At 35.6% G+C, this 15,633-nt stretch overlaps 1 protein-coding gene across 2 annotated transcripts in view; it reads left to right on the forward strand.

The window, feature by feature from the left end:
* Positions 1–15,633, forward strand: part of Apoltp (Apolipoprotein lipid transfer particle) — a 6,186,292-nt gene that overhangs the window by 1,196,108 nt on the left and 4,974,551 nt on the right. For both annotated transcript variants that reach the window (XM_081762641.1, XM_081762640.1), the window contains exon 9: positions 225–346. In XM_081762641.1, the coding sequence (XP_081618767.1) occupies positions 225–346 (122 nt within the window). The remainder of the gene's footprint in view (positions 1–224; positions 347–15,633) is intronic.

The raw sequence follows: 15,633 nt of genomic DNA on the forward strand, positions 1-15,633 counted from the left end.
ATGGTAAGGCGAGGTATTTTATTTTCATACCATCAATAGCAGCAAGGAGCAGACAATACTATCCGCAAAAAATATTCATTAACATTTTTCTTCACATAGTACAGTGAGAAACAGGTTAGGCGGCCTGTATTTAACCTAAAATACCTATTTAAACTAACATTTTAATAACATACCTATTATTATGTTATATTAATATTACTATGTTATATTTTATTATATTCCAGGGTGAAGTTGTGGCTGCATTCCCGAGAAAATTTGCAACTTTTATTCAAACATCGAGAGTTCTCTCATATACTGCTTTGTCACAATTAGTGGCGAGATCTCCCGTAATATGTGATAACGGAAAGTAAGTTTCTACTTTTAAAAAGTCCTACGCATTGTTGCTAGTCATCGCTTAAAATATGTTCTTATTAGTGCCAGAATATGTATACTTTCTTGCAACTTTTAAACTGTTAGATATATTCGTAGAAATGTTGTAATATTTTAAATATCAATACGATTAAAATGTTTGCGAGAAATCGTAATACTTCCAAGTATGCGATGTTACAAATCCAAATCCAATTTTATACTTGCATTACAATAAATTAGGGAACTTCAGACTAGTGTGAAATTATATTGTAATGACTTATAGGTAGAATCAATAATGGACCGGGATTTTATCCCATCACCAATTTTATTATAAAATTAAGTCTTTTGTGTTTACAAAAGTTCTAACAACAAAGTGTCTCTTTAATGACAAAGGTTTACAGGTTATAACGTTCTGATTAACCACCTTTCGCTTATTTTCTTTAACCTATTATGACAATTGTTTAATGACATAAAATGATATGCATTCTATTTGAAAAATTATATGTTTATGTTGGGATGGCAACACTGCTTATGTGACACTACTGCCGTGTTCTTGGTCATGTGTCGCCCTTTCGTAGGTGTCAGGTTACCTGCATACATTTTTCATTTTCTGTGTTTTACCTGCGTTTTTGGGGTATAATTCGGCACACCCTTACCCGGTAACTGCTTGGTGTGTGTTATACGTAGCAAGTAAACATGGCATTTGCGCACCGAGTGACTATCACTACGGTGATTACCGATCCACAGTTAGTCAGGGAACCAATTTTTATATATATCTAGCTGCCAGGGTTCGCATAAGTCCCTTATTAGTATCATGTTCTTTCTTATGTAAACTTAGTATGAAAATGGAAGTTAATTCCAGAAACGGGAAAAAAAGAAGAATACGGATGTTTTATGACCCTAGACAATCACTTAGATATACCCTTTGAAACTTTCGTATAGGTAGTGTGCACGATTTTTTTCTGATTGGTTGGTGGACGTCACGTGAAGAATTCACGTACTTTTTTTAAAGACTATTCCTTTCTGCTTTGTTATATGTACGTTGGCCCGTGCCTCTCAAATTCTAGGAGGGGTGCATAAGACAAGCTCTAAATTAGGAAACTGACAAAAGTAAAGATTTGATAATGTAGCATGGTACCATGGTATCTATGTCTTAAGGTTTGGGTGGCCTATTTCGTTTCACAATTCGCAAATAAAGTGGCAGAATATCAAATTTGAGAAGTGCTTGAGGTGATTTATGGCATTTGATCACTCTTTATGATGTTATATGCTTCAATGGATGTGCACATGAGTTCGCAAAATCTGTGCAAGGTGATTCGTGCAGGAGAGATACAGTGCATATCGAGTGCAGGAGAGATACATTGGCTTACAAATTTTTCAAACAATAATAGAAAAATATATAGAAGATTGCACGGTAGTGAAAAGATATGCTAATAAATACAACACAAAAATCCAACCGTGGACGGAGGTCTATTCGTTGATCTTGATCTCAATATTATAAATCATAAAGTATTACTTCAGAAACTACAATATTGGGAGTCGCGTGCGAAATTTTGAAAATTCACGTAAAGAACCGGTTGCAATAAACTAGTGTAAATGCACATGCATCAACCACATAATTAGTAAACTGTGGAACTCTTCAATGTTCCACATTAGAGCCGTTATTATTTCTTTTATATGTTGCCAACCTGCCATGTGTATTGGCAATATATAAAAAGATTGTTTGTGCACAATATGATCATAATTCCTGAAAGGACTACAGTTTTAAACGGGTAAATTGTATTTCAGGGGTACATATCTCTTATCGTCATTGACATCAGAAGATATGTTCCTTCATTGGAGATCGTTTCACACTAATGACTATATCATCGTCCTACCAATCACGCTTGATTTTGATCAAGAGAAAACTTACACATATTTGCTATAGTTTTTATCAGCTCCTTTCTTGAGGCGGTAATACTGTTACAATCCCAATTCAAAGGAACCAATTACAATTAGAATTCTCTATTTTCTATTAAATGTAAAGTATAAAAGTTAACGGCAATTCAGTTATTGCTCTTTGACTATAGTATACTGACCTCTTGCTAGCGTCACAGTCAAAGGCTTCATATCGTTTTATAAATACCAGGTTCCCTTTAACAAATATAATGCTATTGACCTTGTTATAGTTGGCCATTAACAACATTTTCCAGACCATAAATATTCATTTTTGTAGATTTTCTCGAAAACTACACACAAGGATTATTCCCACGCATATCATTTTCTTTAGTTCAAAAAGACTTATCGATCGATATGTAGTTCATCTTTGGACAATTATTGTATACTAATACTATCGTAGAAAATTAAGAGATAATATAGCTGTTTTAGAAGCTTATATTAGTGCTATGGTTCTACAAATTTTAAGGTAGAACTAGGTTATTACACGATACATAACAAATACTGTAAAAAATTCATGTATTGACATCCTTCAATCAGTTTCAGTGTATAAGCCAGCACATAGAACAAAATGTTCTTGTTGGGAGTAATATTAATGACAAACTCTTCTCTGGAAGTCTGGTAATTTTCTTCTCCAGTACATGACATTCTCATCTAGGACTCCTGTATTTCGCGTACTGACTTACTAAAACTAAAGTAATGAAAACATCCAATATGATTAAGAAGAAGACTTTGAAAATCAATTGTGGACAAAAGAAAAAAAAATCAGTTTCAGTGAGGAAAACTCCCCATACACTATACAGTTTGCAGGTACTGCTAATTTCTCTTGGAAATGAACTTCCAATCGGATGGCTCCATGTCGTTGTAAATTCGAATAGTGACAATTTCCAGCAGAAGAATCGGGAGTTAGGTCAAATACAAATAGTGTATATCCATTCTTGTAGTCGGCTTTTGAAATTGTATTTCCAGTATTGGTAAAATGTATGCCAGAGCCTGAGCACAATGTGAGGTACGATGAAATGTAGAGATTCTCTTCAAAGCTGGGTTGCAGTGGTTTTGAAAGTACAGCTTTTCCATCCACGTACATTGTAAAGAAATTAATGTTTAGATGTTGAAATTCAAATGGATTGCTGCTAATAGTTCCACTGGATGCTTCATTCGATGTAAATCCTACAATAATTCGATTTCGCAATGTTCCCATAAACAGGTTATCAATAGTTTTGGATTGTGTATCCTTCGAGATGGTAAATGATTTCGTTTGATCCCTTGTGAGAGGATACTTTGCCGGTGTAGATTGTAAAATTTTATTGTGTGCCAATTTGACACTAGGCTAATGCTGACTTTTTTCACTTGCAACGATGCATCTATAATATTGATTTTTGCATTGACACCACTTTCACTGGCTATGAGACAAAAGTTTGGTTTCGCAGGAATAAGTTTCACACGTAATTCCACTCCATGAATTAAAAATTTATCTTGATTAAAAATGTCACAATGAAGATTTCCAATCATATCGAATTTCATACTTTGTTTGGTCAGTCCATATCATTGTTGAAATCCTTTGTTCTCACTGGTGGTTGCGTTCATATGACCAGCCGTATTTTCAAGCCACATTGCTGTTTGTAAATGTGTATTTTTATCCCCATCACTATAATTGAGCAGTATTTCCAGGCACGAACGATATGGATGATTATGCGACGGAAATGAATCAGTATATTGTTCAAGTTGATTTGCACTTCATTAAACATAGCATTTAGAAAATCATTGACAGGTGCAATTGGTTTATCCGTTTCGGTGAAGGAAGAGCCATCTGATTTCACGATTTGTGCTTGGACGTACAATAAGGTTTGTGGCAAATCAATATATTAATCACCGCTACCACTCACTACAAATTCTATTGGTGAATTTTCCCCTTTGAGCTAATTGGTTTGTGGCCAATAATACTATTGTCCAGAACACTGGTTTGCGTGGGTAACGTTGAAAAATTGTGCAATTCACTTTTTACACATTCACAGGATCGATGATGCAAGAAAGCCATCATTAAATTAATCAAAAATATCTGGTGACGATGCCAATGATCTTTTCTTCTTCTTATGTGATAATTTACGTTTCTTCGTAGGATTGATGGTGGTGTTGTTCGTGGGAAGGTCAAACTCAAACTGAGAGCAGTCGTTCCATTTTCATTTATGATATCCACTTCCCAGTATAGTTTTCAAGTTATTTTTAGCTTTTTCTTGTAAATTTGATTTTGCCTCTTGCATCCGTTGATGAAACGATTCTTCCAGCAGTTGATTCGAAATCACAACATCATTAATCATATTGGCACCTGATTTTAATAATTCTTTTCCCATAGTTTTAGCTCCTTGCTTCACAAGTGGTAACACTGAACGAAATAAGGCACTAAGGAAACTTCCAATGTTATGTCCTGCTTGATAGGGGCTTCCCACATAGACGTTGCCAACACCGGATAATGCTTGTTTTTGGTAGTATTGCAAATACGGATCAGTCATGACGACGACGACGGAAATGTAGTTTTGCACACACCGTTCCAAAAGTGAATGCCATACGATGACCTGTGCTATCCCTTATATCGATTTGTATTTGCTCAAAATTCATTTTTTCCACCGGTACATAATGTGCAGGATTAAAGATTTGTACTGCATGACTTCCAAAATTATGATTCACTGGATCCATGTTGACAATTCGTAGCAAGAGTACCGTTGTATCTCCAACAGTAACAGGTTCAATAATGCCACAGTAGACGTACATTTGTGATGGTAAACCTAATCGTACATCTGGTGTATATTGTGCCTTTTGCATATCTTTTAAATTACTTTTCGGTTCAAATCCAAGCATTAAACTGACACTTGGTGAGAATTGTACAGAAGTATGGATTTCCTTATTGGGATGTCTTATGAGGCATATATTATCAGTTGCATCTAAAACTAACTAACTCTATGGCCTATGGAACCCGGAGGTTCAGTGCCGCGTTCACAAAAGCTCTCCACTGACTTCTATCCTTAGCTAATTGCATCCAGTTTCTACTTTGTATTCCTATCTCTGCGAGATCCATCTTAATATTGTCCTCCCATCTGCGCCTAGGTCTTCCTAATGGTCGTTTTCCTATGGGTCTACCAGTCAAGACTTCGAAAGCGTTTCTACTTTCTTTCATTCTAGCTACATGACCTGCCCACCTAAGCCTCCTAGACTTGACGACCCTAACAATGTTGGGTAAACCGTATAAACTATGTAGTTCCTCGTTATGAAGCTTCCGCCATTCCCCATTCTCGTTCCTCTTGGGTCCGAATATAGTTGCATCATGAAATATAAATACATTGGTTTCTTTATGATGTGTATTAGTTGCATGAATAAGATCCCGTATATTGTTATAATAGCATAGAGGGATCGTTACAAACTTCCACGGTTCCTGATCATTACTGCTTGATGATTTGTAATATATTTTATTGTTTTCACTGTTATTGTTCAGTAAAAAATGTGGGTAATAAATCTCTACAATTGCAACATCCCATTTCTGGCGAAATTCTACAGGTCGTTGTAATTTCGTACTATATGAAGTCAATGTATTTTCTGGAAAATAATCCATGGAACTATTACTGGGAAGTGTAACGTAAAAATCTTGATCAGGTTCCATTCTTCTTCAATGAAGTTTCAGGAATCCACGAATTGAATGAGGAAGGATATCCTTTCCACTGGACAAGATACTACTTTCTGCGACCTTTTGTTCTTGTGCGTAATATTTTATCGATGGGGAACATCAAAGGGAGCGGTACTGGTTGTAATTCTCTGTAGAAAACGCCGTCGATGAGTTGATGATTTATATCCTCTAGTCGATACACTGATGGGTTTCTTGGTAGAATGGCTTTTACTCTAAATATTTACCAAGTCCAGTTCTCGAGGTAACCCTTGTCAAAGATACGTTTTGTTTTACTAATACGAACAGTATCACCAACAGATAAATCCGTATCTTGTTTTGAACTTGTAGTTTTTTGTCGAATATGTTATGCCACACCTCCAGTAAATTGTCTTGAGAAACGTTTGCAGGTGCCATTTTAATACTGGAGTGCCGACTTTCCATGTATGCCTTTACAAGTAAAGATAATACTTTGATGTAATTGTATGTTTGATAGTTTGTAAAGTATTTCCACATACGATGTTTCAATGTCTGATTAAATCTTTCTGCGATACTGGCTTTAATGTCTGGATCCTTCGTTGTAACATGTTGCACGTTGCGTTTTCTGATAAACTTTTGTACTATCGTGTTGGTAAATTCAGTTCCTTAATCACTACGTAGCACAATTGGTTTCCTGTCCTGGAAAATCATTTGAAATGCATTCACTATATCCACGACACTTTTTTACCTTAGTGGTACAGCCCACCCGAACCAACTAAACACATCAATCACTGTAAGAATATAATGGTAATTGTCAATATAGTTTTGAAGTGATTGCAAATCATTTAAGTCACATTCCCTTTGATCATCAATATTGTTGACAAGATAAAAATCTCTACGGAAAGACGACGTACAGGACGATGTAACGTGTAAGTAGGTTGTTTGCTTAACCAAAATATTATTTTGGCTAGAGGTATAGATTTTCCTGTGGCTTGCCATAATTTCTTTGCAGTAGAAAATGATGCAGGATGTGCTGGATTGTAATAAATGGATTCCAAGTTTTTGTTCATGATTTGTACGTTGACCATTGTGGAATAATACGTTTTCTTTTTGTTCGGACTTCTAACACATTATCATCATCATCTTCTTCTTCTTCTCTGGAAGAAAATAATTCAGGTGCAGGTTTTGGTGGTGCAGATCCTTGAGATGCTGTTGTACTATTATGCTTGACAATATAGTTTAATCTTCGTGGGTTACCAATCAATTCTTGAGGTGTGTTTGACGATGCAATGTAGTTGCAGAACAATTCCCAGCATTGAAGATTAGAATGTTTCCTCGGTCGAGTCGCATCACACATTCAATCTACAATATTGTATCCATGTAGTTGATTATCGTTGATGTACACTGTTACTTTATGATCCAACGTAATTGCGTCACCTTGTTTTAAACGACGGAATAGTAGTTCGGCTTTATTACGATACATTTGTGGTATTGCGGCTAAAAATTTCTTGCTTCGTGCTATCATGAACATTCGGAACGTCACCACCAGGTTTCATTGACGTAATTGTAAGTGATATTGGTTCCTCTTGTTTACGTATAACATAAAGATATTTCTGTAATATTCTATTGTACTGATTCCATTTTTTTCATCACTTGGATCACGATGTATTCAGTATAGATTCATTTCACGATCGAGATTAGATTCTTGATTTTCACTCACATGGGATGATGATGCATGCATTCGTTGAAGTATTTCTGGTGGCACTAAAACCATCTTCTTGCTATGTTCCATGATGGTTAAACAAAATACTGGATAACACACTTCCTACAATAAGTGCAAGTAATGCAGGTAAGAATCCTTCTTGTTGTACGGCTAAATGTTTCTTTCTTTTATCCAATGATTTTGTATTGTTCACGAGATAGCAGAGCGTGTTCTTGTAACGCTTTAATTGTGGCTTGTGCGCACTTGTCAGTGGAACATTGCCTTTTAAGACATTATAACAACATTCACAAATACTATGAATTAATGAAGCGTCTGAATTGGCAATAATAGCTTTACGCAATCTTGCTTTAGCTTTGTGCAGAGCACGTAGCAGATCAGCGTGTTTCACTGTAGGATACATCGTGAAAGACTTTAATTCTTTTCACATGCACAATAATTTAAACATGTTTTGTTGGTACGTAAACGTAATGATGCAAATCGTCGGGAAAAATATTTGTACGAAATCGCATTTCATCGGGTGTATCTTGTTTAAGATCTGTCAGTAAATAGCCATGTGGATTTCTTGTTGCGTCTGCATAACTTTCTTGTAGAAACAGTGGATGATCAGCATGATTTGATAACTCATATGCTTGATTTGTGACTTGTCACGCGGATTTTTAAACAACACCAAATACGAACAATTTAAACTCATATTTCTATTTGCTTTATTTTGATGAAATACATTTTGTGTTATAAAAATCACATTAATATTTCGATGATGGGATCCTTTCGTAAACATATCAACAATATCACTATTCACTTTTCGCATATGGTTATCAATAATAACCAAATCTGGTCCATCTTGAGGCTGAAAATCTTTCATTCGTGGAAGTCCTTCTTGAGATTCTACTGGAATCCCCATTGTTGCATACACGTCTTGCCATTCTGCATAATACCAGTATATCTTATGAAATTTCGCATTGATCATTGTTGGGAGATGTGACAGTAATCGCTTCACAAAATACCTTTTTCCACACCCACTAGGTCCTGCGAGAATACAGGTAAATGGATGTTTCCACCGTGTAACCATGATGAACACTAACACCTTGTTTCAAATATGATGTGTATTTCAAGTGATATCAAATTTTTTGTTTTAGTTTGTAAATTCTTGCACTCACTGGTAAATGTTGGGGAGAAACGGAAAAGCAGTTTAACTGTTTATCTAATTGTTGAAAATCGTTTATTTGTTTATCGAATAGTTGAAAACCGTTTATTTGTTAATCAATTAGTTGAAAACCGTTTATTTGTTAATCGAATAGTTGAAAACCGTTTATTTGTTAATCAAATAGTTAAAAACCGGATAAAGTTTAAGGGTTAACCGTGAAAGTTGATCACTGTTTGACTTTAAATTCTGTTTAGAAAAATTTTTCGTTTGAAATTTATTTGTTTTGAAATTTTTGTTTCAAAATTTTATTTTTTTGTTTGATTTTTTTTTCAAATTTTTAGTTAGACATTTTTTTTTTCGTTTCAAAAATATTGCTTCACACTTTCTGTTTTGAAAATTCTTTCGTTTGATTTTTTTTGTTTCAAAATTTTTCGTTTGAAATTTTTTTAGTTTGAAGAATTTTGTTTAAAAGTTTTCCTCTCAATTTTATCTTTTAAAAATTTTCGTTTGTGTTTTTTTTAGTTTGAAATTTGAGAAAGTTTTAAATGTCATGAATCTTGTTCAAAGTTTCCACCTAACTCACAGATAATATTGACCAGGGACCCATATCAGAGACTCGCGCCTCAAAACCAAATCATCGATCAGGTGACCGTACTAACATTTGACACCCTAAGGGCCCTACCAAATTGAAAGGGGATACCCGTCCATACCATATAACCTTATCAAAGAAGATAAATTGAGTTAATAACCGAACACGTGGTTGTACTAGAATTTGGCAATTTTTTACCCATGAAAGGACCACCGAAATTTATCATGATATATATTGATGTCCTGTAAATGCTTAAATTTGACAATTTCCAAAATTGAAGGGGGTGAGTCAATGTATCCCTCCAAATTTTAAGAAGGGTGCATCAATATACCCATGTCTTATGATAGGGAATGGACACCTATACATGATCATATAACCATATAAGGTAATATGATCTCATCAATGGGGATAACTTAGGTCAAAACCAAATACCTGGTACTACGTATTGCTTACGTTTATATTATGGCAATTTTGTACCCCTAAAAGGGAACGAGATGGACCACCCAAATTTATAGTGATATATATTACGGTCCAGTACTATGATACCAAACGTTTAAATTTGGCAATCTCTAAAATTTAAGGGCTGGGTTATGGTACCCCTCCCAAAAATTTAGAGGGGTGCATTAATGTGCCCATGTCTTATGAAAGGAAATTGACCCCTTGTATTCTCCCATATAACCATATAAGGTAATAACACCTCATGAAAGGGGATAAATTAGGTCAAAACCTTCCGAAATTTGAAATTTTGGCATTTTTTACCCATGTAAGGGAACGAGGTATACCCCAATACTAATAGAGGTACATACTATGGTTCTAGGCTATCATACCCAATATTTAGATTTGGCAATTTCCAAAACTTAAGGGGTGGGCCAAGGTACCCCTCCCAAAATTTAAACGGGCGCATTAATGTACCCATGTCCTATGAAAGGCAATGGACCCCTGTATACCCCCATATAAGTATATAAGGTAATAACACCTCATCAAAGGGTATAAATTAGGTCAAAGACCCCCGAAATTTGACTTTTTGGCATTTTTTTACCCATGAAAGAGAACGAGGTGGACTCCCAATACTACTAGAGGTACATACCCTGGTCCCAGACTACCATATCCAATTTTTAGATTTGGCAATTTCCAAAATTAAGGAGGTGGTCATATGTACCCCTGCCAAAATTTAGGGGGTGGGCCAAGGTACCACTGCCAAAATCTAGAGTGGGTGGTCCTAAGTACCCCTAGATCATTAATTCCGGGCCAAGGTCATTGATCTGTGACCTATGACGTCACAAATGTCGAGGTCAAAGTCCAAAAAGCGATCAGGTGGGGCCCATACTACTCAGTGGCAGCAAGAGTGGAATTAGCACTAGTATTCGTGATCTTAATAGTAATAGTAGTATTAGCAGTAGTAATTGTAGTATTAGTATTACACACGGTATAGCAGTTTTACATGTCTTATCTGTTACTCGTAACGCAGTAATGAGTGTAGTACAATACTTTTACGTCCCTGAGCTGTATTATTGTACAATAAACATGGCTGGGCAGTGCAAGTACAGATAACACATAGACAGACAGAATAGTAATATAGAAAGCAAACCTTGGGTAACCTTTCACACGATTTCCCATTCGAGAAGAAAGAAAAGAAATTCCAATATTATAACAAAAATTTCTCATTTTCCATTCCATATTGAAGGATTGACTTGACATATCAGACTTGGTTGTTCTCAGGCCGGTTACGCCCGGCCCTTTTGTGCTTGGCCAGTTTAGTGTCCGGCCCGTTTGTGCCCATCCCGGTTAGAACCCGGCCCGTTCTTCACCGGCTCGAGATCCGGGCCAGGTCGTGTCGAGCCGGGCACATAATACAGATCCATCCGCGCCGGGCTTGGCCATCTTCGGGTCTGGGTTTGCAGGGCTTTGGTGGTCAAACGGTCAGTGATGAATTGTTGTGCAAATTCAGACTTTTTCTCAGGATCACAATGTCTGCAACACATCACGGTTTCAGTAATCTTTTGTTACCGAAATTCAAAATATCACTATCTTCAAAAAAGTGGCCCTGCAGTGGCTAAACAATAAGTGATTAGTGGTGATGCCCATTAAGACTTTTTCTCAGGATCACAATATCTACAACATATCACGATTTCAATCATTTTTTCCAAACTTCAGGATATTGCTATCTTCGGCTTTCAAAAAAAAAAAAAAAAAAAAAAAAAAAAAGTGGCCACGTAGCGGCCAAACGATCAGCGATTGGTGGTTATGTGCATTAAGACTTTTTTGCAGGATACAACCGTACAACATATCACGGTTTTAAGCAATTCCACCGAAATCCAATTTCCGTAAGGATTGTGCGGAGTCTTTTGCATTTCGAAGGGGCATTGCCCCTGCAACACTTTTCTTGCAAAGCGACAAAATCTGTATTTCCTCTTTTAAAATCATATTTGCATTGTCAGAGTTTTGTTTCTTTAAAGTGCCCCTTTTAAACAAGGTGGCCATTTTTTGGAAAGGGGCTCTTTTCCCCCTTAACATATTTTCCGAAAAAAAAAATCGTGTCGATTTATTTTTGGTCTAGTATATAAGTGCCAATTTGAAGAAAATCGGATGAAGAGAAACCCGTGTGAAGCTATCTCCTTTACACTTTCACTTTTTGGTCTTAACGCGTTTTTGCCCCAAAGTCTTCAATTGAGTTCTGTATCTATTTAACTAGAAATGAATTAAAGTACTGTATTAGAAATCTAAAGTTATGCTTTCTATTAAAATAAGGCAAACAACATAAATTAAAACATTGGTAAAAATGTTAGATTAAAAATTAAATGCTATAAAATTTATGGATATAGTATACTTTTTATAGTTAAACTTTTAAAATAATCATCATCTCGAGAAATGTACTTAACATATGTATAGTAATTGCAGCATATGTATAGTAATAGTAATTGTAGTACCTTGCACTACATTAGAATTTTCCAATTTTCTAAGCATCAGTGTTAGTATCATATTTTATTTAATAAGTGCGAACTATCGCCAGTTCATATTACAAATACACAAACAAATATTGCGTAATATAAACGTGATATTAAATATTAGTGTCTTATAGGTTTGCGACTATTAACAAACCTATATTGATGGACTTCTGAAACGTGTACCCGTGAGATGAGGCTGATGCTTGATAGAACTATGCCAAACGAGTGGAAGAGGGGTAGCCACTTGTGTGGATAAAACAAATATGATGAAATGATTAGGTAGAACGATTTGTAGAGAAGAAACATTTCCTATGATGGAAATGGTGGTAAGATGTATATACCCCTGAAATGGGAATTATGCCTTTAAACAATACAGAAGTCGATTAATTTTGAGTAACTTAGATTATCACAGTGGTTTGAAATTAACAAATTAACCTTAAATGTTGATAAAACTAAGCACGCATTCCTTAGAAAAAAAAAACATAAAATAGAAGACAGTACTGACTATCCTACTCAATAAGTTCTCAAGAAGTAAGAGTTCTGAAAACTTAAAATACTGGTAGTTTGTTTGATGAACATTTCGCATGAGAGAAACATTTTCTGAAATAAAAATAAGTTCCAGTGTACACTGGGTTAATGTATAAAATATCAAGTATGTTTCGCAAGATCGCAAGAATAAATTACTATGCATTCATCCACCAATATCTTTCATATGAAATCGAGGCCTGGCATGGAAGCTTGGCTGTCCAGCGAAATATAAGTTCCTCGTTTTTCTGAAAAAGATAATGAGATTAATAAAACATGAACTTTTCCTGCTCGTGCAGAACGCTATTCCACGAGCTGTACATAATAAAATTAGATAAACATTATTTTTATAGGATAAGTTCCTAACCTTATGCAGAGACGTTCTGAAGGGTGATTAGTGCGATGCTAGAGAGTTCGCCTAACGTATGTTTCCTGCAATAATCAGGCTTTTAGTATGACGCTAATCAGGCACGCAGCCAGGATTTCGTAATAGGGGGGGGGGGGTCCGAGGCATGAAGTACTGCGGTTATCACACCAGAGTTCGATTATTCTAAACTATTTTGCTGGTAACATATATTGGTTCGTTTAGTCAGGATTTCGTAATGAGGGAGGGGGGGAGTTTGACATGAAATATTGTTGTTATCACACCAGGGGCTTGATCAATTTAAACTATTTTACTAGCAACATATATTAGTTTGTTAAGACTTTAAAATTAGGACATGTTAGTAAGTATTTTAGTAACAATCTATGAAGAAATCTCGAATAAAAGAATATTAAAAAAAAAAAAAGATTTGAAATGAAAATGAAAGGAAATCTTTAAGCCTTACGTCCCACGTTATGCCGGTTAGGCTAAAGGAGACGGTGATGATAAGAGATGAGCGAAAAGGTGGAATGAAGAAAGTGGGAAGAAACGGAAGAACCTCGAGAAAACCCACCAGCACGGTGTTTGTCCACCACAAAGTCCACACGGCGCGAGCTAGTATCGAACCAGGGAACCCAAGCACCGGAGGTGAACTCTCTTCCACTGAGCCACCTCGACCCAAAAAAAGAGAGAGATTTTACAATATCTACGTTCCTTCCTCTATTCATTCAAATATAACAATTTTCCTTTCATTATGACCTCAACTTTTACAAAAACTACATATTCAATAATGTTTTGTAAAATATTTTACAATATCTGCGTTTCTTTCCTTGTTGAATTAAATGTTAACAGAACTTGCTTTCTACATAACTTTTTTTGTTTGTTTTCATTATTCCGTCAACTATTGTCTGTTCCAAATGACAAGTTAAAGGATCAGTGGAAAACTGTTTCCGAAATAACATGTTTGATACTGCTGAGAAGCGATGATGAAAAATTATTTTTATTTTTAGCTTTTTTTATTTTTAACGCTGATTCTTCCTATTTGTTGTTTCTTTTTGTTCCATCCTTCCTTATTCTTTTCGAAGGGGGGGGTCCGGACCCCCAGGACCCACCCCTTGGCTACGTGCCTGCGCTAATCATATGTTAAGAAGACAGCATAAGGCCCTATAAGTTTTATAGGATGAGTTCCTATACATTCCTCAGTATGCATTCATTATTCTAGAAAACAGATATATCATTGCTTCCCCGACTTCCTTAGTCACATGGCATTTCAGTCATCCTGTATATGTGGATATGGTTAGTTTAAACTTTATTTATGATAGTTCTCTACCTGATAGTATTAGTGACTTGTTAACTCACATACACACAGTACGACTGGTATCGTAGTCGCGCGCGATGGATTGTATGTGTGTATGTATACATACACGCAGTATTGTATACATCTCACGCTACGTTGATTCAATAGTAGTCAATTGCAGAATAGTCAAGAAAATACGAACCATAAAATGTATCTTTCTCGCATATGCCTTTCTGACTTTTACCTGTTTAAAAAAAAAAAAAAAAAAAAACAGTGCATATTCAATTCGTTAAATGAACTAACATATTCAATGTTTTTGACGTATAAAGGCTCGCCATCAGTTATTGTTTAAGAGGCCGATGCCAGGGACATTACATAAAATTTAAATACCGTTTCAGGACTGCATTAACGCATAATTACAGTTGATGTTAACATATTTTGTGTTTTACTGCTTAATTATCAGTGCGATTATTAAAAATAAGATCTAGTATTAACGTGGGCTCTGAGCTACGACAAGGTAATATAATTTTGTACAGCTGGGAGTGTCAACACCATCATGCAAAACAACATTTATAGTGTATGTAGGCAATATGTTTGTACCTCTCCTCTAATGAGATAGATTACAGAGGCAAGCCACACGCTTAGGCAAGATTAGAGTTGATTACGTCTGGCAGGTTACGCTTCTTTTAGGATGTGATTCACTTACATAACACTGCATGTAATGCAGTAAGAGCAAAGGAGAAAATTAGAAATATGCTAACATTTAAGGACATTCTTTAAATATGTTATTGCTATGTCGATTGGAATAAGTTGTTTCACATTGGAACATTTTCAGTTTGTGGCAAGCGGCCTGTCAACAATGGCAGAATATGATAATTATAGAATGCTGTTAGTGCTTGCTGCTTGTGACAGAATTCTTCATCTTTCAGTATCTAAATAGCATATATATACAACCACATTGATGGTGCTCACCATGGCTTTGCTGATTGTCTTGTAAAATGAGCAGCTGAATATTTGGTTTGTCTTTTATAATATTTCTTTCGATTGATAAGGAAATATATGTCCCACAGACCTAAATGCGTTCCAGCATTCCATTCTATCACAATGTTCATTCTCACCTACGTAGATTGTGAAA

Source organism: Thermobia domestica, chromosome 6, assembly GCF_964235325.1.
Source record: "Thermobia domestica chromosome 6, izTheDome1.hap1.1, whole genome shotgun sequence".
NCBI lineage: Eukaryota > Metazoa > Arthropoda > Insecta > Zygentoma > Lepismatidae > Thermobia > Thermobia domestica.